The sequence below is a fragment of the Euprymna scolopes genome, chromosome 37 (assembly GCF_053919585.1).
Source record: "Euprymna scolopes isolate OS-2025 chromosome 37, ASM5391958v1, whole genome shotgun sequence".
In the NCBI taxonomy this organism is placed as follows: Eukaryota; Metazoa; Mollusca; class Cephalopoda; order Sepiida; family Sepiolidae; genus Euprymna; species Euprymna scolopes.
The window spans coordinates 32,807,318-32,832,061 of record NC_136518.1 but is presented as its reverse complement, the minus strand read 5'-3'; the positions used below and the strand labels follow the sequence as shown (position 1 = coordinate 32,832,061).

General features: G+C 30.9%; 1 protein-coding gene across 15 annotated transcripts in view; it reads left to right on the top strand.

Annotated features, from left to right (window-relative positions):
* LOC145261125 (rap1 GTPase-activating protein 1-like) overlaps nucleotides 1-24,744 on the top strand; it is a 1,259,270-nt gene that overhangs the window by 1,226,967 nt on the left and 7,559 nt on the right. For 7 of the 15 annotated variants that reach the window (XM_080119380.1, XM_080119376.1, XM_080119384.1 and 4 more), the window contains 10 exons: nucleotides 815-944; nucleotides 2,292-2,447; nucleotides 5,804-5,875; nucleotides 7,744-7,830; nucleotides 10,011-10,256; nucleotides 11,868-11,941; nucleotides 12,579-12,677; nucleotides 13,715-13,832; nucleotides 16,493-16,522; nucleotides 23,688-23,793. In XM_080119380.1, the coding sequence (XP_079975506.1) occupies nucleotides 815-944; nucleotides 2,292-2,447; nucleotides 5,804-5,875; nucleotides 7,744-7,830; nucleotides 10,011-10,256; nucleotides 11,868-11,941; nucleotides 12,579-12,677; nucleotides 13,715-13,832; nucleotides 16,493-16,522; nucleotides 23,688-23,793 (1,118 nt within the window). The remainder of the gene's footprint in view (nucleotides 1-814; nucleotides 945-2,291; nucleotides 2,448-5,803; nucleotides 5,876-7,743; nucleotides 7,831-10,010; nucleotides 10,257-11,867; nucleotides 11,942-12,578; nucleotides 12,678-13,714; nucleotides 13,833-16,492; nucleotides 16,523-23,687; nucleotides 23,794-24,744) is intronic. The other 8 variants (XM_080119377.1, XM_080119385.1, XM_080119388.1 and 5 more) reach the window with 3 other exon arrangements.

Here is a 24,744-nt window from a genome sequence, read left to right as displayed (position 1 = left end):
ATGTGTTAACTTTGGATTTGTTAATTTTAATAAGTGAAATCTAATATTTTATATGCATCAAACTTTAATTCATGAATTCTAATTATGTTCTAACCATTAGACTTAATTGTTGTTTTTATGTAGTGATAAGTGGCAAACTAAATACTTATTCTTAGGCATTTATTTCAAAATTAATTTCGGTTAAGTAATAGTTTATTATGATCTTTAAATATGATTATTTGTAATGTCTTTGCAAATTTACAGATTTCGTTTCCATTTCAATTATGCGATGAAGACTTTAGTTTAATGAATTTGTATTTACAAACAATTGAATGAAAAAATCGTATTTTGATTCTTCAGACTATTGTTTTCATCTTGAGCGTTATTTTTACAATGTTTCAGTCGATGTAATCTGCAACCTTTTTCATCTATCTTGTCTTACTCAGGAATCCTTCTGTTGAACTTGGGAATCTGCACAGAATTTTGGATGAAACCCTTTATTTAATACATGGAGGTAGAATGCTCTCGTTCTATCCGCTCTGACTGGATAGAAGTCCTAAATAATTTGCAATTGTATCTTGAGTGTTATCTGCACTGCAGATTGAACCTTCAACCTCCAGAATGGTGTTACTTTACAACTGAATTTAACCAAATACTTTATCCACTAAGCCATGAGACATGTGGATTAGATAAAAGCTTCCATTCCATGCAGATTCTCGAGTTTGACAACAAAATCCAAATAATACAAATAATCAATCCTTATCTCAAAATTCAGAAATTTGAATGAAAAATATTGTGAAATTTTTTTAAAATAAACTTATCTTTTTCTTTTCAGTTTCAGGGGAGGACTTGACATAACACATGGTCAAACAGGAGATATCTCGATTTACACAAATTTCATGGATAATGAAATTATGTTCCACGTATCAACACTGTTACCTTACACGGATGGGGATCCACAACAGGTTATTATATTCCTGAAGAAATTGTTCGTGTATTTAGTAGACAAATAAAAAATAATAAATTTTCTAAAATATTTGATAGTAATATAAAAACTAATTAGTTGTCCATAATGGTAGCATGCATAAAATATTCAACATTTATGCATAATAACATTGATACTGAAGTTCAGTGACATACAGTCAGGTCAGTACTAAATGGATTACATTTAAGAATACCAGGTGCTGATCTTATATTTACAGTAGAATAAACCTAGTCATCTCTGATAGTTTACGTTAGATCTTGAATGCTGGCAGTTGCATGGCAGACATTTTGCTTTAATGAGAAGTTGTCATATGGTGTAACACCTGAAGAGCAAGGAGGCCAAGACATATTTAAAGAATCATGTCCTATCCACTGTTATAGAAATTTGTCAGTTACCCGGAATTTTCTAACACATTTCCAGTGTGATGATGTTCTGTTCTGCATGAATATTGTGGTTGATTTTTCATAGTTTTAAAATGTAAAAAAAAAATAATTTTAGAGAAAAATTGAAATTTAACATTTTTATCCAATGATTATAATCATTGCATTGATCATCAAAAACTGTCAGTTAATCATAATCATTTGTACGTGTTTAGTTTTTAAATGTTAGTGTTTGTTCAGCTCAACAGGTAATTAAGTCGTTTATTTTTTCTGTGTCATAGTTCCATCCTTAAAATGCAGTCCAACAGTCCACATTCAAGGAAGTCTTCATTGTTTTCAGGCTCTATATAATTGTCATACATGACTTCATTTTCCAACAACTTATTTTTACATGGCATTATGCATTTTTCCATAAGTTTTGATTCTAAATCAACTTACACTTGAACAGTGGAGATTGCCTAACAGATAAAGTTATGAACGTAAGGTGATAAATCTATCTCTTTGTGATCTTTTTTCACCCATGTCATATTAAGGCCTTTGCAGTCATACATACAAACTGTACTGTCAACCATTAGATTCAGCATGTGAAAGGTCACTTACTCTGTCCACATCGCTCCATTAAACAGACTTCCTCAGAATGTAGACCAGCATTCCATCTCTATCACAAAACTTGTAATACATAATTTTTTGTTTTGTTTTCTGCTGTGCATTCTTTTTTGTGCAGCATTACGTGTTTTTCTCGGTTTTTATTTCCCATAAATGATTGATTCTTTTTTTCTAAATTTTTTAGTTAAAAAACTCCTTTAAGATTTGACATAATATTTCTCCAAATTTTAAACCTTTTAGACACAAGTTAGATTTAAAAAAATGTATGCTTTTTTTTTTCTTTAAATTCACGTTTTAGAAATAGTTTTATCATTTTATCTGTTTTTATGTTTATTTCCCAGTTACAACGGAAACGCCACATAGGAAATGATATTGTCGCCATCGTCTTTCAAGAAGAGAACACGCCATTTATTCCCGGCGTCATAGCTTCCCATTTTCTTCATGCTTATATTGTGATTCAACCCATCAACCCAAATACAGATAATGTCACGTACAAGGTGAGGAATATGAACAAAAAAAAACATTCATTATTTTGAATTTAAAAAATGGCTTCCTCATCATAATTTACTATCTTTGAGAAAGGTATGACTCCAACAATCCTCTATACTTCTATGCATTTAGTAGAATAGACCATATAACCAAGCCTTGGTAAAGCAACTCTGAAATGACACCAATAGTTCTTGGGTTTACCATTCCAGCAGCTTTCTTGAAAAATTTAATGAAAAATACTACAATTGCATTGGTTAACAACCCAAATTGTGAAATGCACTAAAAAAGAGGAGATGGAAACCATTGTTTTACTAATTTGTTTGGGTTTTTTGTTGCTTGTTTATAATTCTCCTATATTAAAAGTAAAAAAATAAAGAAAAGTCTGTATGATATACATACCTGCAATGGAAGTAAAATATTGCAGTCTAAAATTCATGTAAATTGATCAAGTAGTTTTATTTTTAATAAAAAAAAAAAGTTAAATTCTATGGTTAACTAAGTGGGGAGGAACTGTCTCATACCGGCATCTTAAAAACAGTCTTACAAAACAAGGGAAATAATTCAAATTTATTAGATTTTTGTTGTAATGCCTGCAAATTTTCATTAATCGTTTAAAAATTGTTTTATTTATGAAAAAAAAATCTACTTGGTTAATTTACGTGACTTTTGGAATATGATATTTTCTTTCCATCACAGGTACATACATCATACAGATTTATCTTTATTTTTGTTTTTAATATCGGGGGAATTCTCGATAAGCCCTGATTTTTAATGATTTCTCTTGCCTTCCATTGCTTGGAAAAAATTGAAATGAACAATTTCTAACACATTCTTTTCTTCAATTTTTTTCAAATCTTTTCTCAACTATCTAAGCTATCTGTCTGCATCAGATAAGAGATTGTAATGAATGCAGAACAAAATAAGTAATAAAAAGTAAAATGATAAGTAATAAACATTATACTGACTAAAAAAAAAACAAAAGCTAAATGGAGGCCATCTGTAGAACGGAGAAAAAAATGCCAAAGACCCTAGTGTTTTGATGTGATGTTTTTAATATAATAAACTAGTTATAACCAAAGTTTCATTCGGACAAAACACTAAGAAACGGGGCCTATAATTAGAGTTGGGGCCCGTTTTTTGGGGGGATCACCCCATAGAATGCAATTAAGATCATTAATCTCAGATATTCAGTAAAATTAAAAAAACAATACACACATAAGAAACAATTGATATTGTTTTCAGCAGATGTTTTACACACTGATGTGTCAGACCATGACATTTATTGCGTGAATTTCTATTAGTATTTTGTTCCATTTTTTGAGTTTTCAGCAATTATCGAGACTGTGCAAGATCAGAGCCACCTAACTCTTGAATTTTCTCCTAAGACCCTTAACAATGTGAGCATCATGCCACATTTATCCAGAACCTTGACGCCAGTAAAGCAACCGGCTCTGATAATATTCTAATCATAGTATTAAAGAAGCTACAGCTGGAGCTAGCACCCATTCTTACAAAGCTGTTCATTTGATGCTTAAAATAGAAATACTTCTCAACATCTTGAACCTCATAAGTCTACTCAATATTTAAAAATACTGGAGATCGGCCTTCTGCATCTCAGTACAGATCAATTCTTTTGAACATCATAAGTAAGGCTGTGACAATAGAATATTCTTTTCATTCTCTGTATATATCCGACAGTTAGACACACTTAATCAACCGAGAACCACATCTGTCTATATAAAAACATATAAGATATTTAAGGATATATATACTCAAGAGTTAAAACAATGAAAAGAATATGCCCTAATTATAAGTAAGCTGCTTGAATCCATGTTAGAGAAATTGTCAACCACCTCAGCAAAAACAACCTACTCAGTGACAAGCAATATGGTTTCTACCCAGTGAGTGATGTACTGACTATAATCTCACAAAGGATCAGGGAATCTATCAACAGGGGTTCACTCTTTAGAGCAATAGCCTTTGACATCTCAAAGGCATTTAATAGGCATAAAGGTTTACTTCACAAGATTTCCAGCAATGGAATATCTGGAAATGTTTTCTCAGTCATCAAATCTTTTCTCTCTTTAAACAAGTAGTCATCAGTGGGCAGAAATGTGAAGCTGAAAGTATCAATGCTGACATGCCTCAGGGATCCATCCTGGGCCCAACTCTTTTCCTTATCTTCATCAATGATCTCTCAAACCACATTCTAAGTTCATTCGTTAACATATAAGCAGGCAACACTTCAAAGGCCAACAATGCCAAGATCCCTCTGAGTCACTCTCCTCCAACCTTGAGCACGTGGTGCAGTGGGGTAAAAGGTGGCTGGTTAATTTTAAGCAACCAAACTCAAGCTTCTATTTTTTCACCACCAATGCTCTGATCCCCACTTGATCCCAATTGATATGAATAGATCTGGTCTCAAAGAAGCACTCTGCTTGGACAAGCTTCTTGCTTGACCTGAAATGGAAGATTTACATCAAATTTGTTGCCAAAGTGACTGGAAAAATGGTTGTATCATTCTACTTCTCCAGAAGTTATACTACTCCAAACACAATCCTCTACCTGTATAAGCACCAAATATGTCCTAAAATGGAATACTGTTGCCACATTTGAGCAAGAACCACTCGAAATACCCTATTCAGCTTTGACAGTGGTCAAAATCTGTTTCGAAATCTAATTGATGATCCCCTTTTCTCCTCCCTGCAATCTTTCTTGCAGAAGAAGCGTCACTAGCCTGTCTCTGCTTTTATTTTCATGGCAAGTGTTTGTCGAAACTTCAATTGATGGTCCCCTCTTTGCTAAACTTTCACAAAAAGCATTCGTCTAGCTACAACCACTACCAACAATTTCCTTCACTCTCTATCTGTGCCTAAATCTAAACTCAAGTTTCATGAAAAAAAGCTTCTTTCTTAGAACTACTCGGCTGTGGAATTCTGTTCTGCTAGCTTGCTTTCCAGCTGACTACAACATGATTGTCTGCAAATCTAAACAAATTCTTGTTGAGCCATCCCGTTAAATTTTAAATAGTCAATTTCTAACCAATTTCCATCACTAACCCTTATCCTCAAGCATTCTTTTGGACTTGATAAGTGGTTTGTTTGTGACACTATGGACGATTGCGTATCATTAGAATTTGATTTGTTATTCCTGGTATTGGATTCACATTATTTAATCCAATAGAGAAAATTTGTTTTATGGTTTGTAAAACATTTGATTTTTTTTTTTCTTTTTTCTTAAGAAAAAAATGTAAAAATTAAATGTATTAAAATTTCTTTTTCAGAATTCTGGTCCATTCGGTTTTGTCACTTATATGTCTTTGTCTATATATGTCTCTTTTTTTATATATTATATTATTTTTAAGGTTGCGGTGACGGCACGTGATGGTGTACCTTTCTTTGGACCCACACTTCCTCAACCGGCCGTTTTCAAAAAGGTAAATCAAATTTCTAAATTTTTTAAATTAGTTTTTTATAATAAAATGAAATTGATTATTTAATTAAGTTGCCAAGTTAGATTTTTTTTTGGTGGGGGAGGGGTAAAATTTAATGAAAATCAGTTCAATAATTGTTGAAGTAGTTGAAAGTGTGACTCGCACTCTGATTGTTAATAACCTGATTGTTAATAACATGATTGTTAATAACATGATTGTTAATAACATGATTGTTAATAACATGATTGTTAATAACATGATTGTTAATAACACGATGGTGTACTGACATGTATATGCTCACGACACATAAACATACAACATAGTTCTATTCGGGATCTGCTGCTGTACGAGTTCAAATTGAGCTTCAAAATGCATATGATGTATGAAAGGTGAAAACTTGGTTGATCATAACACAGTATTCAGATGGCTCAAGAAGTTTTGATTGGGTCGCGATCACCTTGGTGGTCAGGCAAGGTCAGGTAAACCTAAACCCCTAGATTCTGAACCTGAATTGTGCTTCAAGCTATAGAGACAAACCTGACAAGATTGACACGTCACAGTTCAATGGGTTTCCTAACCTTTACGCCCTCAGCGAAAGCAAATAAGTTTAACAAAAAAATTTGACTCACCTTAATTGTGTAGTTTCAAATTTTCCAGATTTTTTATAAAAACAAACTTCCTGTATGTTATATCACAAAAATACATTCAACTTTCAAATTCACAATTTTTAAGGCATTTTTTTCAAGGTTTTAAATAATTTCTATACTGTCTGATATAACCATATACGGTTTAAGTAATTTTATTATATCGAGAGAGAGGAAGTAATTTTATTATATCAAGAGAGAGGAATAAATTTTTTATGATTACAGAAAACTGTAGAATCATGAATCTGAAACAGATTTTTTTTTTTTTGTAATATATAATTATCAATAATAAGTAATGAATCAGTCATTTTATTTTTCCTTCAAAATTTAATAAATTACGGACTAATTTTGTTAAATACTTTAATGTATAAATGAACATAATTATATTTGTAAAAAGATGTTTTTACAAATATTTTTTATTGTATGACAAAAGTTTTTACATTCAAAGCGGGGGGTAAAAGTTATCGATTTTCTTAGAAAAATGCTAATGCTTTTTCTGTTCTTCTTTGTTATTGTAGCGAAATTCAAAAATTGAAATATCGAATTTCAAGTGACAGTAATGGTATCTACTGAACTGTCATGTCGCAGTAATAAATATCTCTAAAAATTATGAGAAACAATAAGGTAGAAAATTATTAATAAAAATATTTTTTAAAGACAATTAGCAAAAATTGAGTTTTGCAAAAAAAGGAAACTGGAAAGTTCTAATTGTAACAAAAGGGAGGTAAATCTTTTCTGAAAACTGAAAATATTTTGTCAATTGAGCAAAACTTAATTTTTGCATTGTCTATGCTACTCTTCTTGGCTTTTTTGGCCAAGATCAAAGTGTAGTATCTTTCTTCAGATGCTACACTGCCATTTCTTGTTCTCTTTCGGTGAAGGATCAGTCCTTCACGACTGAGACAATTTTTTTTTATTTTTGTACCTTTTCTCCACGTTAAAAAACGACCCTGGTGTCTAACTCTGTCCCGTGGGGAGGCATTGTAAATAGGTACAAGACAAAGAAGAACCGCTTTTTCTATGAAAGTGAAGTTGACCATTGTGGGAAAGGGAGACAATTTTGCTTTGCTATAACATATAGTTGCAATTTTCTTATAAAACTTTAAACATGAAAAATGTAATTTTATGATAGTAAAAACATGATTGTGATATATTTACCTCCTACATGTGAACTGATGTGATACAAACATTTTTGTTGACCTCTCTTAACTTTAATTTCTTTTTAAGGGCAAAGAGTTCCGTGAATTTGTGCTTGCCAAACTCATCAATGCTGAAAGAGCTTGTTACACTGCAGAACAATTTGCTAAACTCGCTGTAAGTTAATTTTTTATTTGTTTTTTTTGGAACACGTTTTGTCTCTAACCAAATGTTAACTTTGTTTTCAATAAAAGAATTCTTTACTTTTTTGTTATTCGATTCAAAACAAGATCAATTTTCTTGATGCATCCATTAAAATCTGTGCCTTTAACAATGGAAATATTATTTTCAACCTGGGTGTGACAGATTGACAAATTCACCTATGAATGGTGAGGGCCTCTTGTGTAGATGTGTAAACACATTTCAAAATATTATGTTTTTGAATTTTTGAGATGAGGATAATCTGGACTTTAACTTATTCAGACTACTGTTCTCATCCTGAGTGTTATTTTCATGACATGGCATAGTGAATAAAGTACTTGGTAAAATTCAGTTATAAGTTACACTCTTCTGAAGGTTGAAGGTTCAATCCTCAGTATGGGCTACATTCAAAGTATAATTACAAATTACTTGGAACTTCTACCCATCATGGCTGATGAAATGAGAAAATGTTAACTTGTGGATTAAATAAAGCGTTGCATTCAAACTTCTGTGCAGATTCACACGTTTGCCAAAAAGATTTCCAAGTTTGACAAGATATATCTGAAGAAGGTCAGAGGTTACATCAACCAAAACATGAAAATGAGAAGATTAGTCCAAATAGTACAAATAATCCAAACATTTAAAAATGTTCGAATCATGACAGATCATATAGAAACCCCAATGTCAACCTTAAGTGTCACTAACGGACAGAGCATCTTATAATAGATGCTGAATGCATCTATTATAAGATGAATGCATTCAGTCTGCATGTTTAGAAATGAAAATACGTTTTTATTATGAAAGAAATCATCACTTATTAAGGTCAAAAGCCACTTGTGGATAAAGGTTAATAAGATTGATCGATTGATGTTCAGTTAAATGAAGATGATTTGGTTCTTTTTCATTATTGTAGCAAAATTCTAAAAATTGAAATATTGAATTTTGTGAAACCAATGGTATCTACCAAATTGTCATGTCACAGTATATATCCAAAAATTACAAAAACGATAAGGTATAAAATTAATTATTAATGAAAATAGTTTTCAAAGACAATTAGTGAAAATTGAGTTTTACAAAAAAGAAAAAAGAAACCAGAGAGTTCTAATTGTAACAAAAGGGAGGTAAATATTTTCTGAAACTTGAAAATCTTTGGCTAATCAAGCAAAATTTAATTTTTGCTAATTGCTTTCGAAGACTTTTCATTAATAATTCATTTTCTACCTTATCGTTTTTGTAAATTTTCAATATTTTCATTACTGTGGCATAACAATTCGATAAATACCAATTATTTTCATTTGAAATTCAATATTTCAATTTTTAAATTTCGCTACAATAACAAAGAAGAACTTTATGCCAAGTAAACTGAAGCATAATAGATCGACCAACGAATGAATCGTCCATGTGAAAATGCATCTAAAAATTTATTTCAATTAAAATGATGTTATCAGATGATAATAACAAGATTTAATCTATATGGAAATAATCCACGTGCACCACATAATTGTTTGGATCAACATTATGCCAACAATGATTGAAACCAAAATGAACATAAAAAACTCCACCAAATAAAACCTTCATCAGAAAAAATAAAATCAAATTCCAGTAAAACTTAATGTGAACCTTTTCTTCATAGTCCAACTTTCTTATTAAACAATCCATGGATCACGATGGTCTTGACCTGTGTTTGATGATTAAATATTGTTATAAATGCAAATTTTGGTTAGGAATTTGTTTGTTGAACACGACAGAAGAATATGCCATTACTAAGCTTCCTACAGATACTGATCCATTTTTTACATTGCTATAAATCATTTCAGTTCCTTACTGTGTTTTCTTGTGTCTGATGCTTTTTTTTTTTAATTTCGTCACCATAATCATAATTAATCCATAAATGTTATTTAAATCTTGTTTTGGCATCCTTGATTATAACTTTATTACTGTCTTAACATAGTCGTTATTCAATTGTGCATCAAAAAAAAAAAAAAAGAAATGGTGGTTAAAACCTCCTGAGTAAATTTTCTTTTTAAATGCCACAAAGTTCATAAATGTAAATTATGCTGCATAAACTGATAAAAAAAAAATCAAGAAATTTTGTTGCAATAAATAAATATTCTTTCTAAGATTCTCAATTCTCTGTTTTTATTATCTTTCCTCAGGATCGAACTCGAGCAACTTTATTGGATGATTTATACATGGAACTTGACAAGATGAACGTTGAATATTTTGGAGTTTCTTTCCTCCAATCATCAAAACATGAAGGGAACAAATTTTTGAGTACGTTCAAGCGAGCATTAAGTGGGAAGAATCGGACACCAGTCGTGGATGCTCGAGACAATCGAAAATCTAATGGCATGACAGTTTCTCTACCAACGGTCGGAGAAGATGAAAGGACGCCAACAGTGGTTAATGTCTTTTTTATTTCATTTTTGCTAGTCTTCCTGCTTATAATTTTTTTTTTCTTCATAAAATAAGCTGACTTTACCTCAACATTGATCAGGGTCCTTGCTTATCGAGGAAATTAGAAAATTCCTTACAGGAGGAATTATGAAAATTTTCTTTATTTTTAATTAATTTAATTGAATAATTTGAGGTCATTATTTTATCCTATCAATGTTAAAAGTACAAGTATAAAAAATAATTTTTTAAAAAGTAGCAGGTAGAATATGGAGATTGTTATTATAACTCTTAAATGAACAAATACATTGAAGACATTGCCAAGGCTGCTGCAAAATAAGTGAGCCCATGTTAGAAAATTACTCTCATACAAAACCACCATTCACTCATGTATGGAGTATTACTGCCACATTGGACCAGGATCCAAGAAAGAATTTCCAGTTGATTAGGTTTTACACTATCAACCAAGCTCCAGTCTCTGTCTCATCACTTCAATATTGCATTCCTGTATTTGTTTTATAAATATTTCAAAGGAATGTGCTCTAGCAAACTTGTGATATTAGTGCCACCTTGATATAAATATCCCCCAACTAACCTAACAAGCAGCAAAATCACACCCCTTCACTGTAAAGGTTCTCAGATGTCAGAAAGCCTTCAAGTTCTTCCCTCAAACTGCTGGACTTTGGAATTCCTTCCGTGTCTTGCTTCCTGACTTTACTAACATGCAGAAATTTAAATGTAATGACACAACAGAACACTATGTTCCTGAATTCAACATTCAAAGACAGCACAATAATCCATTAATAGAAGTTCTTGTATGATTTCAGCTTCAGACAAATACCAATTCTCTATTGATATGCCATGTATTGGCATTTCAGTATTGAAATCCGATTTTTCCTTCTTTAAAATGTCAGTTACATTTTTGTTGGGCATTTACTACTACTACTACTACTACTACTACTACTAATAATAATAATAATAATAATAATAAATCAAACAACACAGTCCTACATTTGTGCTTTGTGAACTTGATATTTCAGACTGGAGGATAAACTTAAGAAATAAACATATACATGTATCGTAATGCCTGCACACATGAAGTGTCTTGCTTTATATATACAAGAACCCTTACAAAAAAATAATATCAAAACAACAAGGGACAAATAACTCTGATTCCTCTACATTTAAAAGGATCAGGGGAGATAAATCTGAATTTTATTACTATTAGTGCAGTCAAGTAGTACTGACTAAAGTGATATAATTTTTTTTTTTTTCATTTTATCTTCATTACTCGGCAATATTTATGCATGGAAACATACTTTTATCTCCAGCTTAACACATAAAAGTGAACGATGATAAAAACATGAAATTTTTAGAATTTTGTAACTAGTGAACAAAGGTGCAATTTGTATCACAGAATCATATATTACCGTATGTCGATTTTTAACTTTAAAAATATGTCCGTACAACAAAAATGTATGGTGAGTACTGACACCAAAAAAAATGGGTTTAAAAATTGCAGCAATTTTTGAATAATTAACTTTCAAGATCATTTAAAAAAAACATTTGGCATCATATTTGGTATTAATAATTACTGATTTTTTCTTTTCTTTTTCTAGGCTAAAAAATCTCCTCCTGGTTTCAACAGTTTGACTCGTAATTTCTCCAGTGGTTTTGACAAGAAAAACAAAATGTAACTATATCGTTATTTTGCTCCTTTTTTTAAATTTTATTTCATAATTTCCGAGAGAAATGCTTGAGCAGATGTTGGATCTGTTTGATGGTATCATACTTTTAGATTAATAAATGCGACAATAGTTGTGGAGGAATTGTAAACAAAGTTGATAACATTAATTATACAAAATGTAGTCTTTACACGACTATGAAGAGAAAATCAACGAACCAACGATATTTTCATTAGATGGAAACATTTTTTAAAAAAAGCTGCGGTAACTTTTTTTTTTTTAAATTAAAACGTAAATGCTATCGTAAGGTTTTTAAAAAAAAATTGCATTTAACCTTCAAAAATACAAAGAATGAAACTTTTAATAACTATATATATTTTTTTTTTTTTTAATTAAAAAAATGTTCAATTTCCAAGATAATTTTTTTGTTTTTTAATCAAAACAAAATTTCAATCACTATAAGATTTTATTCTTCAATTGACACATTTTTCTGATTTCAATTTTATAAAAAACAAAAATTGGTGCTACTGTTACACATTCCAAGTTTCTGGTATCAACATTGTTGGTGTACAGTTTTATCCCCCCTCCCTATTTTTTTACTGAACGTAATTTTGCTTTTTTTAGAAGAGATCTTTATACTTACAGGAATCGTCTTGACAGTCAAAGTACACAATCCTCATATCGGACATGCAGCAATCCTCCAAGTCCCCAGTCCAGCCCAAGTAGTACAAACTCCACATCACGGTACGTATACATTCATTAAACCCCAGCATTATAGGAGGAACAGAATATGATGCATAATTTAATCTTGTAATAACTCTATTTGTATATTTTGTAATATGTTATGTTGAATGTGTCGAAACTAATAACTCAATTACTTGTAAAAAATTAAATTTGCTGATCAGTTTCTCTCTTGTTGAATGTTTGTTTCTAGAACCATCCTCAGCAATTTTGAGAGAATGAGTGTATGTTCAGGACAGATAAAAATTATGAGTTAATCAGGCCATATGTAACTATCTATAAAAGTAATTTTCATAAATAATTGTAGAGATTATTGATAGACTCAGATAGTGTTCAGGAGAAAATAATTTTTTTTATAAGGGAGTCACGACTTATCAAGTCCCAAAGGCCACTTGAGGATAAGGGTAATGAATGTACAATGGTAGTGTAGTAATCATTATGTGTAATTTGGGTTGAATTTGATTATTTCAGGAGTTGGTTCAACAAGAACTTGTTTACATTGGACTTGAAAACGACCGTGTTGTAGTCAGCTGGGAAGCAGACCATTGGAACAGTGTTCCATAGACAGGCAGTTCTAGGAAAGAAGCTTTGTTTGTGGATTCTGCATTTAGATTTAGGCGCAGTTAGAGAGTGTGGGAAATTATTGATAGTGGATGTAACTAGTCGAGTGTTTTTTTGTGAAATTTTGGCGAGTTATTTGAACTATTATAATGATAAAAGTCTGATTTTCATAAACTCTAAATTGTAAGCATTTATTTATCTTTCAAACAGTAGTTGATTTTTTTTTTTCAAATAATATGAAAATTCTATCATAATTTTTATTAGAATCTAAACACTTTTCGATTTATAGTTTAAAAAATAAGGATGGTATTGATGATGGAACTGGTTAAGCATAAGAATAGTCATATGAAGTTTGTTTTTTTTTTAAATAGAAGAAAAAAATTTTATATATTAAAAAATAAAATAATTTATATATTTAAAAAAATTCTAAATTTAACTCCTTTTTTAAATGTGGCATTTTCTTTATTATTTATTTTCAGGTTACGTCACAACAGTACACAATTATCACCATCAAATTCAGAAAGTAGTTTTAATAGCATGGAGGATTATACGGTACAACAGCCCCACCCAGACCATGAAGACAGTGACACTGGTTTAGTGAGTATACTTCAGTTTACATGTAGAGATGAGATTGCTTTTGCATGCTGATGCATCATAATGGTTTATAGTTTTTGTCTTTTTATTTTTCTAAGTAAAAATAAGATATTCTTAATAGTTTCTTTTTCTGGTTAAAACTCTTTCAAACAAAACATCATAAAAATTAAAAAAAAAAAATAGAAATATTCAAGTGAGATTGAAACTTTCCATTGAAGCAAAACCAGCGTACAAGTTCTTTAGTAGTTGAATAACTTAAGTAAAAACCATTTATGATTGTGCTTAACTGTTTTAATGGATCTATATATATAAAAGGCAAAATGTGCGTGACCATTTTGTGTATGTCTTCAAAAGGCTTTTCTCGCACACGGTTCAGATGTCGTTACGATCACTTACAACTGTTTATATGGATCCTAAATAATAATATGTACGATTTGGGAAAGTGCGTCGTATCTAGATTTATTTACGTCGACTTTTACAAAATTATTGCTATTTTGGCTTCTCGCATGTTGATGAGGCTTTTTCGTATAAAAAGCGAAACTAATTCAAAGTTAACAACGAACAACGTTCTCGGCATTGCGCCGGGAAATGTCCAGAAGCAATCAGCTTTGATCAATGTTGTACATCAGACAATTGTTATTCAATCTGGACAATTGGGAGCTGGTTCCCCTCCCCCCAACATCTGTTGGGGGAAAAAAACAAAAACAGTCCAAATTGGGTAAACAACTGCGTGACTTCTATTTGACCTTCTTAATTAGGTCAAATGGAAGCAGCAGAGTTAATTTTTATTGCGCACGCCTGTTTTTATAGTTTAATAAATAAATTCAAACCTGAGTGTGTTGTATGTATGTTGTGGTGGCCTAATGGGTAACGTCGGCCGGTTTTTTTTTTCACACATTAATTTCCAACTCAAGGGTACGGGTTCGATTCTCATACTTACCTACCAAAACATTTTTTTATTATTATTTACCCCCCTCCCCCCCTCGGAGTTTTGATTTACCTCAAGACACCCGGGCATCGCCGGGAACCCCCCGCTAGTCTGCATATAAAGGCAATTTTAATATAAATTTTTGTTTTTTCATTTTCTTCTCATTTTTTTTGTGATACAAAATTAAAGTGAATAGATATGCAATACACAACATGCAATTCTGCTTGGAAAAAAAGGTTGGGTATTGTGGTCTCTTTTCTTAAGTTTTTCTCTCTCATACATATATGTGTGTGCATGAGAGAGAGACATTTTTGACTAAAGAGAACATATATATATATAGAGAGAGAGATAGATATTGTGTTATATGAGATACATAGTCAGCTATGAATGACTTACATCTATATTTGAAGCCACATCAATTAAGCCTCTAATTCAAATATTATCCTGAAAAATGTTGTCAATGTTATTCATTGTGTTTACTTGATATTTTTTTTTTTGCTTTTTTTTTACTTATGTTTTTCTTTTTTTTACTTGTTGTTTTTCTTTTCTTTTTTACTTATGTTTTTTTTTACTTGTTGTGTTTTTTCTTTTTTTTACTTATGTTTTTTACTTATGTTTTTTTTTACTCGTTATGTTTTTCTTTTTTTACTTATGTTTTTCTTTTTTTATGTTTTTTTTACTTATGTTTTTTTTACTTGTTATGTTTTTATTACTTGTCATGTTTTTTCTTTTTTTTTACTTAAGTTCTTTTTTTTACTTATGTTTTTTTCATTTTTTTTTTTACTTGTTATGTTTCGTTGTTGTTCATCTTAAGTTTGCAATTGTATTTTTATTGCTAAGCACACGGATGGAATGGATGCATTGTAAGAATACTCATTCTTTGTTTTAATTATATATTTTTACTCCAAGATCTTATGATATTTGTTAAAATATCTTTTGTTCAGTTGCATCTGAAATGTTTGCTTTATATAAATTCATCAGCTTTTTTAACAAAACTCATTTTTGTTAATTAGTTTAATATTTTCTTGATTTAATCCATTGAAAAGTGTTCAATATGAATGTGTGTGTTTGATTTGTCGGGCTATGATTGACAAGTGAAAGAAATGGATGATTTTGTATTAAAAAAAAATGAATCATGTTTGATCTTAGTTTATCTTCTGCTGATGGTTTTGGAATTGACAAATTGAAAATATATGAAAGTAGAAAAACTTTCATAGGAAATAAATTTTTAAGGATGAAGATTTTCATATAAAAAGAGAGCTGGAAAGGTGATTTGTTCTTCTAATGTCGGCAGTATGGTTAACAATTAGAAGAGGAAATTCCATATCAGAATGTTACCATTGTTATACTTCCTGTAGACGTTAACTGGAACACTGCCTTCACCTTGAACTATCAGCACACCTTAAATAGTCTCCATTTTTATTTAATAATGTAGATATGTAATTGAAACATTGTATTTAGTTCATTTTAAAATTGGCAAGAAGTTTTGTGTGATTTAATCAACTAGATGTAATTAGACATGTTATTTGCTCAGTTCTGTGGTTAATATTTTTTATCTTTGTTTTTGGTTTGTAAAGAACTACACTGTTTATATAAAGTTCAATTGAACAGAAACTAATGCCATTTTGTAATATGCCAAAATCAAGTTTTGATCAATTTTTTCTTTCCCTGAAAGATAATTCTCTTTAAATCTGAGGAACTACCAAATTGTTAACTGAGGTCTTCCATTTTGTAGGCACCTCTATCTGGGCAGAACACGACATGGGTGAGCAAAATGTCTTGTCTTCAGTCTGGAAGCTCTGCCACCCCCTCTCTCTTTCTCTCTTTGCTTCCTCCTCTCCACTTCCTCTAGTAGTTGAAAAGTGCCTCACACTCTTCTCAGACTGCCTCTCCTTTTATCCTGTATCCTCTCACTACCACCACCATTTCTTCAGCTTTGATAATCTTGTAACTCTCATGGTATATGTTTCTAAACTTTAGCTCATCATAAATTTGTCACAAGTTTCTTGTTTAAAAAACCTCATTCTGCCATCCACACAACTCCCTCTCTCTCTCTCTCATATATAATGTATTTTCTATCTTTTACAATCAACCTAATCTTCTAATCCATGTTTATCAAATTGAGGCTGCTTCTGTAACAAGTAAACCCAAATCGTTTTTCTCATTTCCTCCATTTTTCTTTATTTATTCTCTTTTTCACCTTAGTCTTATTAGTCTCAATATTTTTTTAACTTGGCAATTTATCTAAAATAACTAACCTCATCTTACTCTTATTTTCAAATATTAAAGAGAAATTTTCATTTTAATTACACATCAGTGTTCTTAGTAAAGAACACTGGTCAACAACAAATTTCTTGTCTGTGTTTTTTTTTTTTTTTCGGTTGATTTAGGACGAATCTGATGTACTGAATCCAAAAATCACAATTGCTCAATCAGGTCAAGATTTTAAGTTATAGCCAAATGTTGTATTTTACATTTTCGTTAACATATACGCATGTGTGGAGTATTTTAAAAGAAGTTAGTGGGGGGGGGGGTAAATGCCATGTCAAATAATTGTTTTGCTTGGAAATGATTATTTTAATGACAAGAAATATTCAGGTCTGATAGTTCTGGGTGATTATGTCATAAAGAGATCAGTTTGAAGTCATAAAACCTCAAAATCTAAAAATTGATGCTCAGCATACACTAAGAATGACTGGAAGAATTGATGTCTTGCAAAGAAAGGAACATCATCAATGAATACTCTTCTGCTATACATCAAGCTCAGCTTAATCAAGCAGTTCACCAAGACTCTAGACAGGGATGGTAACTGCTTCACTTATTTGTGCATGGCTTTACAATGATTGACCATGAAGAAGTTAAAAGCTGGCATCTTTGATGGTCTTGAGATCCAGCAGCTCATCAGAGATCCTAAGTTCGAAAACTCAATGCATAAAATGGAACTGGAAGCATGGAATGGCATTTGTTCTGGTAATGAAGAACTTTTTTGGCAACAATAAGTCCAGAAACTATGCAGAACTTGTTGACAACATACTGACTGCAATATGAACGTCAAGATGCACTACCTATTTTCACATATGGACCGGTTTCCTGAGAACCTGGGTTCAATGTGTGAAGATCAGGGGGAGAGATTTCATCATGGCCTGAATAAGATGGAAACTTGCTGGGTTGCTGGGACGCAGTCATGATAGCTGACTTCTGTTGGGAGTTTGAAGAAATGGAAGTTTAAGCCCTGAAGTTTGAACACTGGTGAAGCAGCATGCAATTGAAGTGGACTTACCTTTATCAATGCCTACCATTTACCAGTTTACATTAATTACATGTATCGATCAGCACAAAAACCTGACCTGATGGAAAGAAATGGATACTATATGCCGATTTAGCAATACAAAACTACCCTAAATCAGTTGTAGAAATCGAGACAGCATTCAAAAAGTAAAAAAATTGCTGGCCAATATAATCCATTAACATTATATACTAGATAACTTTTTAAAATTCTTGTTTTACAAAATAATTTGCTTAAACACCCAAAAAGTATTAATGAAAACATTTGATTTAGACTTATACATGTCTATTTATCATTGGGGGTACTTCATTGGCCTAATGGATGCTATCACAGATTATGGAACTGACAACTATGGCTAATAGCACCCTACTCAAATTCCTCGATCTGGCATTCACAGATAACATGAATTGGAACAAATACATAGAAGACACTGCCAAGGTTGCTGCAAGAAGAGTGAAATTACTGAAAGAGAGTTACAACTAATAAGTATTTATAATAACTATCATCTCTGTTTATTATGATTGCCTGACCTCAATAGGAAAAATAAATGAATAAAAATGTAACCTACACAATTCTTACGAACCATTAAATCAGATTCTGAAGTTTCAATTTAAATAACTCTGAAGAAAATAAAACCTGCTTCATTATTGTCAGCAATTTTCATTACCCCACCTAAGTCCTCCCTCATTGATTCATCCTTGTGACATCTGCTTTTGATATTTTTCAGTCTTTGCTCGGGATATCGGTTTCTCAATTTCTGTCTCTCTTATTCCATTTTCTCTTTTTTTTTTTTTTTTTTATGAATTACCCTTTTTTTTATTATTAATAATAATAATAATAATAGCTAAAATCTTAATAATAATCATAATAATAATAATTTAATAATAACGACAATAATAAGAAGAAATTGGAATTAGAGGAAAGGCCGAGAAGATACAACACACGGCAATGATGAAAACAGCTGAAATTGTAAGGAAAATCCTAGAAAGCAGAAACCAATCCACACAAACTGCAAACATTAACCAGTAATTTGGATTCTGCAATAGAAATAAAACAAAAAATAAAAAGAACATGACAGGAAACACAGAAAACTGAAACTGAAAAATTTTAAGATAACTACACCTCCTCCCCCTCTTTAAAAATTTGGTGGCATCTGCATTGGCTGGTGCCAAGCAATTTTTTTAAGCCTCAACTTCTCCAAAAAAATGGTGGGTTTGCATTGACTGACACCACATCAGAGTTGTGAAAGGTTTGGAAGAACCAAAAATGGCAATAACCAGATCTTCACTAGAAGAGTGCAGGGAACATTGGGACCTTGAGGGGGCTTTTTGTCACACAAACCTCAGGGAATATCAATGGCCATGGTACACAAGAAATTAATGGTAAGTGGCTGTTGCAATAACATGAAGTCATCTGTACTGGTTATTAAGGTATGGAGAACACTGCAAATCTGGGGAGACTTATCACTCAGCTTTAAGGGAACACCACAGATTATTTGAAGTTAGTGATCACTAGTGGTGACCTATGTGAAAACACCTAGTGAGTGAATAATAATAATAATAATGATGATGACAATAATGATAATAATAATGATGATGATAATAAGCGTTGGATAACTTTGTTGAATTGCTTATTAAGTTTATCAATTTCACTCTGGATATATATAGTTAAATATAGTTAATAGTTGGAATACTTATCCCAGGAAAACGAAAAGGCATCCTAATAATGAAACGCGTTTGAAACTTAATTAAATTCAACAAAACATTGATGAATTCACATTCAGTATGATAAATAACAAGCAAAAAATAATCTACCTGCCATCAAGCAGCCATTAATCTAGCTCTAAGTATTTTTAGATGTTTAACTTGCTTTACCTATCTTTAATTTAAATCTATTGTAATTTAAAAAATTAATACTTTGTATTTAAATTACTTTTTGAAAATTAATCAATATAATTTTTTTAAGAAAGGTTTTGATAATTATCTTTTTTTTCTTGAATTACTTTAATTGCTGCTAACATCAACAAATTATTGCAAATATATATATATATTTGTAATTTTATTGTTTTATTTAATTATATATATATAATATGAAATAGAACAATAAAATTACAAATGAATAACACTGAATATTAATTTATAAACTGTTTAAAAAGTGATGCAAATACATGTACAAATACATGTGTTTGGGTTTTTGTCTACCACTATAGATACAGTATTTAAGAGACTATTATTAATTTAAATAATAGTGAGTTGTTTTGATAATACTATAGCTATGATAAATAGGGGAAGCCCTTCTGCATTGATTAATTTAGATAAATGCAAAAAGCAACTTACATTTCTTCTGCTATTAGTCCATGAGTTAACCCCTATTCCAATTAACTTTCCAGTATCAATTTCTTCTGCATGACTTGTTATTTATGTTCCTAAGATGATCTCTATTTGCTTTCTTGCCATTATTTAGTCTTGGTCCTCAACCCTGCATTTTTTAGTGATTCTCCCATTGGCAACTAAATTGTTATGGTAGTTCACTTTTATTTGTATGCATTTTTTTTTTTTTTTTTTTTTTGTATAGTTGTTAAATTTTGTCATTATTTTATATCAATACAACTAGGTGTATCTACCTGACATTGCTCAGAAAAAAAAACAAAAAATGACTGATTTGTATTCACAAAAACTGAAAGCAATTTTGGTGACTTAAATTTTATAATCAAATAGGATTTTTGTTAAAGTTCGGTTTAGTACTCATATTAATCGGTTAAGAGTCAGGAAGAAATATGAGTGTGGAAAACTTCCCTTTAATGTGTCTTAAGATATATATTTTGCAGAACTCAAGGGACATAACTCCTTGCATTATTACTTTTAATGTTTCAGAATATCTAGTCAGTAATGGAAAATATGTCCACTCTAAAGGCTTTCTTTGCCAGAATAAGTATGTTCTTTAAAAACTGCCACAAAATAAAAGGTATTTGTAACAAGGACATAGTGGAAAAAACAAAATATAGTGTATTCTGAATCAAGTATCGATATATCATCCAAATTTCTATTTGGATTTGACTTTGAAAATGTTTTTTTGTATGTGTTCCTCATTTTTAACTTAACATTTTATTTTTTATTTATTATTTAGTTATTTATTGAAATAAAACACAGTAGCAATTGAATTAAAATAAATTTGCTTTTGAGATGAGAATTTGTTTCCAATTAAATCAAACCTTGGCTTCTTGTTGAGCTGATCTCATGTTGCCAAACTAGCAATAAAACCAGCGCATCAATGAGGATTAACTATGAAGTATCCTCAAAACATTAATTAAAATTTAAGATTTTCAAAAAAAGTAAAGGTGTTAAAAGCAGTAGATAAAGATCCCAATATGAAAAGAAGTAATATATATATATATATATATATATATATATATATATATATATATATATATATATATATATATATATATATAAAAACATTTATTTAGAGAATTTAGCAAATGAAGAAGCATGTTCAGTTTTTGTCTTGACTTTTAAAGGAGTATGAGTTGGTGTTATTTATTAGAAATATAACTATCAACATCTCTAAAACAGTAGTTCAACTAAAAATAATAAAGTATTTGCCGAGATCAAAACATATTTTGCATTTTTTTTTTTTATAAAAGTCGGTTTTTTTTTTCCAAGTTTGAAAATTTTATTTATTTTTTAATTATTTTGTTTAATAAGTTCAAAACTTTGGAGTCAAAATGAACAGTTCAGTATCTTGTTATTTCAGGATTCTCAAATATCTGTTTCAAAGCTTAAAATAAAATTAGAAAAAAAAATAATGTTAAAGAGGTGATATTTTATGAGGTTTGAAAGAAACTGATTGCGCTGTTGTTGTTTTTTTATTTTTGAAAAGAAGTGTGAATAAAATGCTGTCATCTTCCACGGTTCTGTCTGAATTCTGTTATAAATGTCAATTGCATATTGTTTTATTTATTTTTATTTTTTGTATTTGCATCGGTTTGTCACAAGACTGCCAGCTCTGTGAAGAGTTTTGTTCTAAACATAATCAAAGGAATGTTCCGCACTGTAAGATTCTCTTTCTCGTGCACAATTTGGTTTATATTCCTTAGAAAAATTTAGAGAAAAAATATGCTAATTCCCAAATACCGTTGGTAAAAGAAGGAGTATTGTTTTATAACTTTAGTGTGAGTTTGTGATATCTGAGTGCACAGTCTATTTTCCTCTATTCTTTTCTTGTATCCAACATCAACCTTCAACATTCTTTTTAATTTTTATTTTTCTTCTGATTTTTTTCTTTTCTCCTCCCAATATTTTCTTTCTTTTTCATTCATTTCCTTTTTTTCATATTTAAACTTCTTCCCCCTTTTGTCTTTCATAATTTCTGAATTTCAATTCATTTATTCCTCAAAATGTTCTTTTCTTTAATACTTTATATAGTTGGTATTATTCAGTTAAAATAACAAGAACTGAGCAATTTTTAAGACACATCCATTCAATCTAGTGATGAAAATGCTGATTTAAAACTGAATCCTGACAAACCATCTTAAATGTAACAGACAATGGCTGATAAGTGAGTAGAACTTCTTGTAGAAATACATGGACACATCTAGAAAGAGTTATTTAAAAATTTAGCATTACAAAAAAAAAGTTCTTTTCAAATTGACTGACCTACCTAATCTCTTATGAAGATTTTGTGGACGCATGTAAAAATGCTTTTCATTTCACCATTTTTGCTTCATTCATCAGTGACTTAAGACTATTTTTACTTCATTCATCAGTGATTTAAGACTATTTTGAACATTTTCCTTCCATTTATTTCTCCTCCTTTACCAAGCTGTAATAGTGCTCTCTCAAGAAAACACACGCTTTAGGATTGGAGACATTTTAGCAAAGCATGATATTATTTGAAGAAGTGGATTTTCAACTTCAGTTTCTGAATGTAATTCTTAAAGTTGCATCAAGATCACTTTTTTGATTGATCTTTGCCATAATTTTCAAAGAGTTCTTTGTTTATTAGATCTTTTATTTAGTGTCAATTTTTATAAGTAGTATTAATCTAATGAGCTGTCCTGAATCTATGTATATAAATCAATACTTAACTAATCCCTCTAATACTTACCTATCTTCCATATTTGCTACAGCAGCTACTCACTCCTACATCCATATGCAAACAGAGAGGGGGGAGAAAGAGAGAGAGAGAGGAATAGCGGAATGTGTATAGATAAGAAAGGATTAATTCCTACGTGTTGATATATTTAACAGTGAAAAGTATTTTATATTTAATTAAAAATAATAAAAATAAAATAAATTTATGATTAGTATTTTATATGTTTGAAATATGTGATTATGTGACAGCTTTCTATTTTTATATAGCTTTTTTACATTGTCATTGAATATTGTGATTTTTCCAGCCGGATTGGTTGGGTAGTCGAAGCCAGACGGGACACCGCTGCGTTATATGGTTTTCTTCTGTTATCTAAATCTTTATAATTATATTATTCACATTGGTTTATAAAAAAAATCATATTTTGTCCATTTCAGTTTTATATTTTCAATCAATAATTTTAATGCATTCATATTTTCTGTATTTGCTTTGTGAGTTTTGGTCAAATGTTTGTGTATTTGTCACATTTTAATAGATTTTTTGTTTATTTCAGGAAAGCATGTCATCTGTTGGCACTCCAAATACAACCATGAAAACATCCTTGTCAAATAGTTTCAGTGAAGATGGAGGTTGTGTTTCAATTCCAGAATCCCAAGAGCGTAAGTAAAAAATCAACTTTTAAGTTTTGAAAAATTTTTAGGAATTGGAAAAGAAAAGCTCAACATGCAACTATGTTTACTAAATGGTTGGTTGGGTTGAACTGGTTTCTGTAGTATATTTTTTAAACATGGCAGTTCATGCATAGCAGTCCTAAATAAGGTTGTACGAGGTGGCTAGTCATTCGTAATTCCACCACCGTCTGCACATATGGACTTGAGAATTCAGCCAAGTTGTCCTTGATAATTACAACCCAGATCCTTAGTTGTCCACGAACATGCTGGCATTACTCAAACAGTTGTAGTCAGTTGGGTTGTAGAGAGGATTACATCTTGAGTTTGCTTTCCCTCTGAGAGACAAGCCACATTCAAATCAAATCATCAAAGATGTTGATGGCAGATGGAGATATTGGCAGAGAAAAGTAGTTGGCACCCAGTGAGCTAACCAGCAATGCAGTCATTGTCAAAGACTTCCAGTTTCTGCCAATTAGCCAAATGATGCAATGCTATGAGTGTCACTGTATGTGCTTCTATTCCTCTGTACACATGTCGCCCATCTAATATTTGCCTCACTGTCGCTGGTCCATAAAGGTCTGACTCTTGCCAAGCTATATCAATGCCACTGCCTTCAACATACTTCCCTAAACATTTGAGAGCAGCCATAGTAGTGTGCAAACTCCCAAGTCTAATGCACCACTGCGATTTGTAATCTTTCAATCTTACTGCACGATTATACAAGTCGCCATCTAGTGTAATCACAGGCCTGCAATCATCTCCCATAGTCATGCAATTAATCTTCTGTGCCTGCATTAGAATAGTCAAGAGTACAGGCCACTCTGTTGGACTTCTCCTGTAAAGAGGGGCACATATTCCAACATTCCAAATTGGTGTTTTCTTAGTGATAAGTGAATTATAGGTTGACCACGTAGGACATTGGAGATTCTTTTTCTGAGT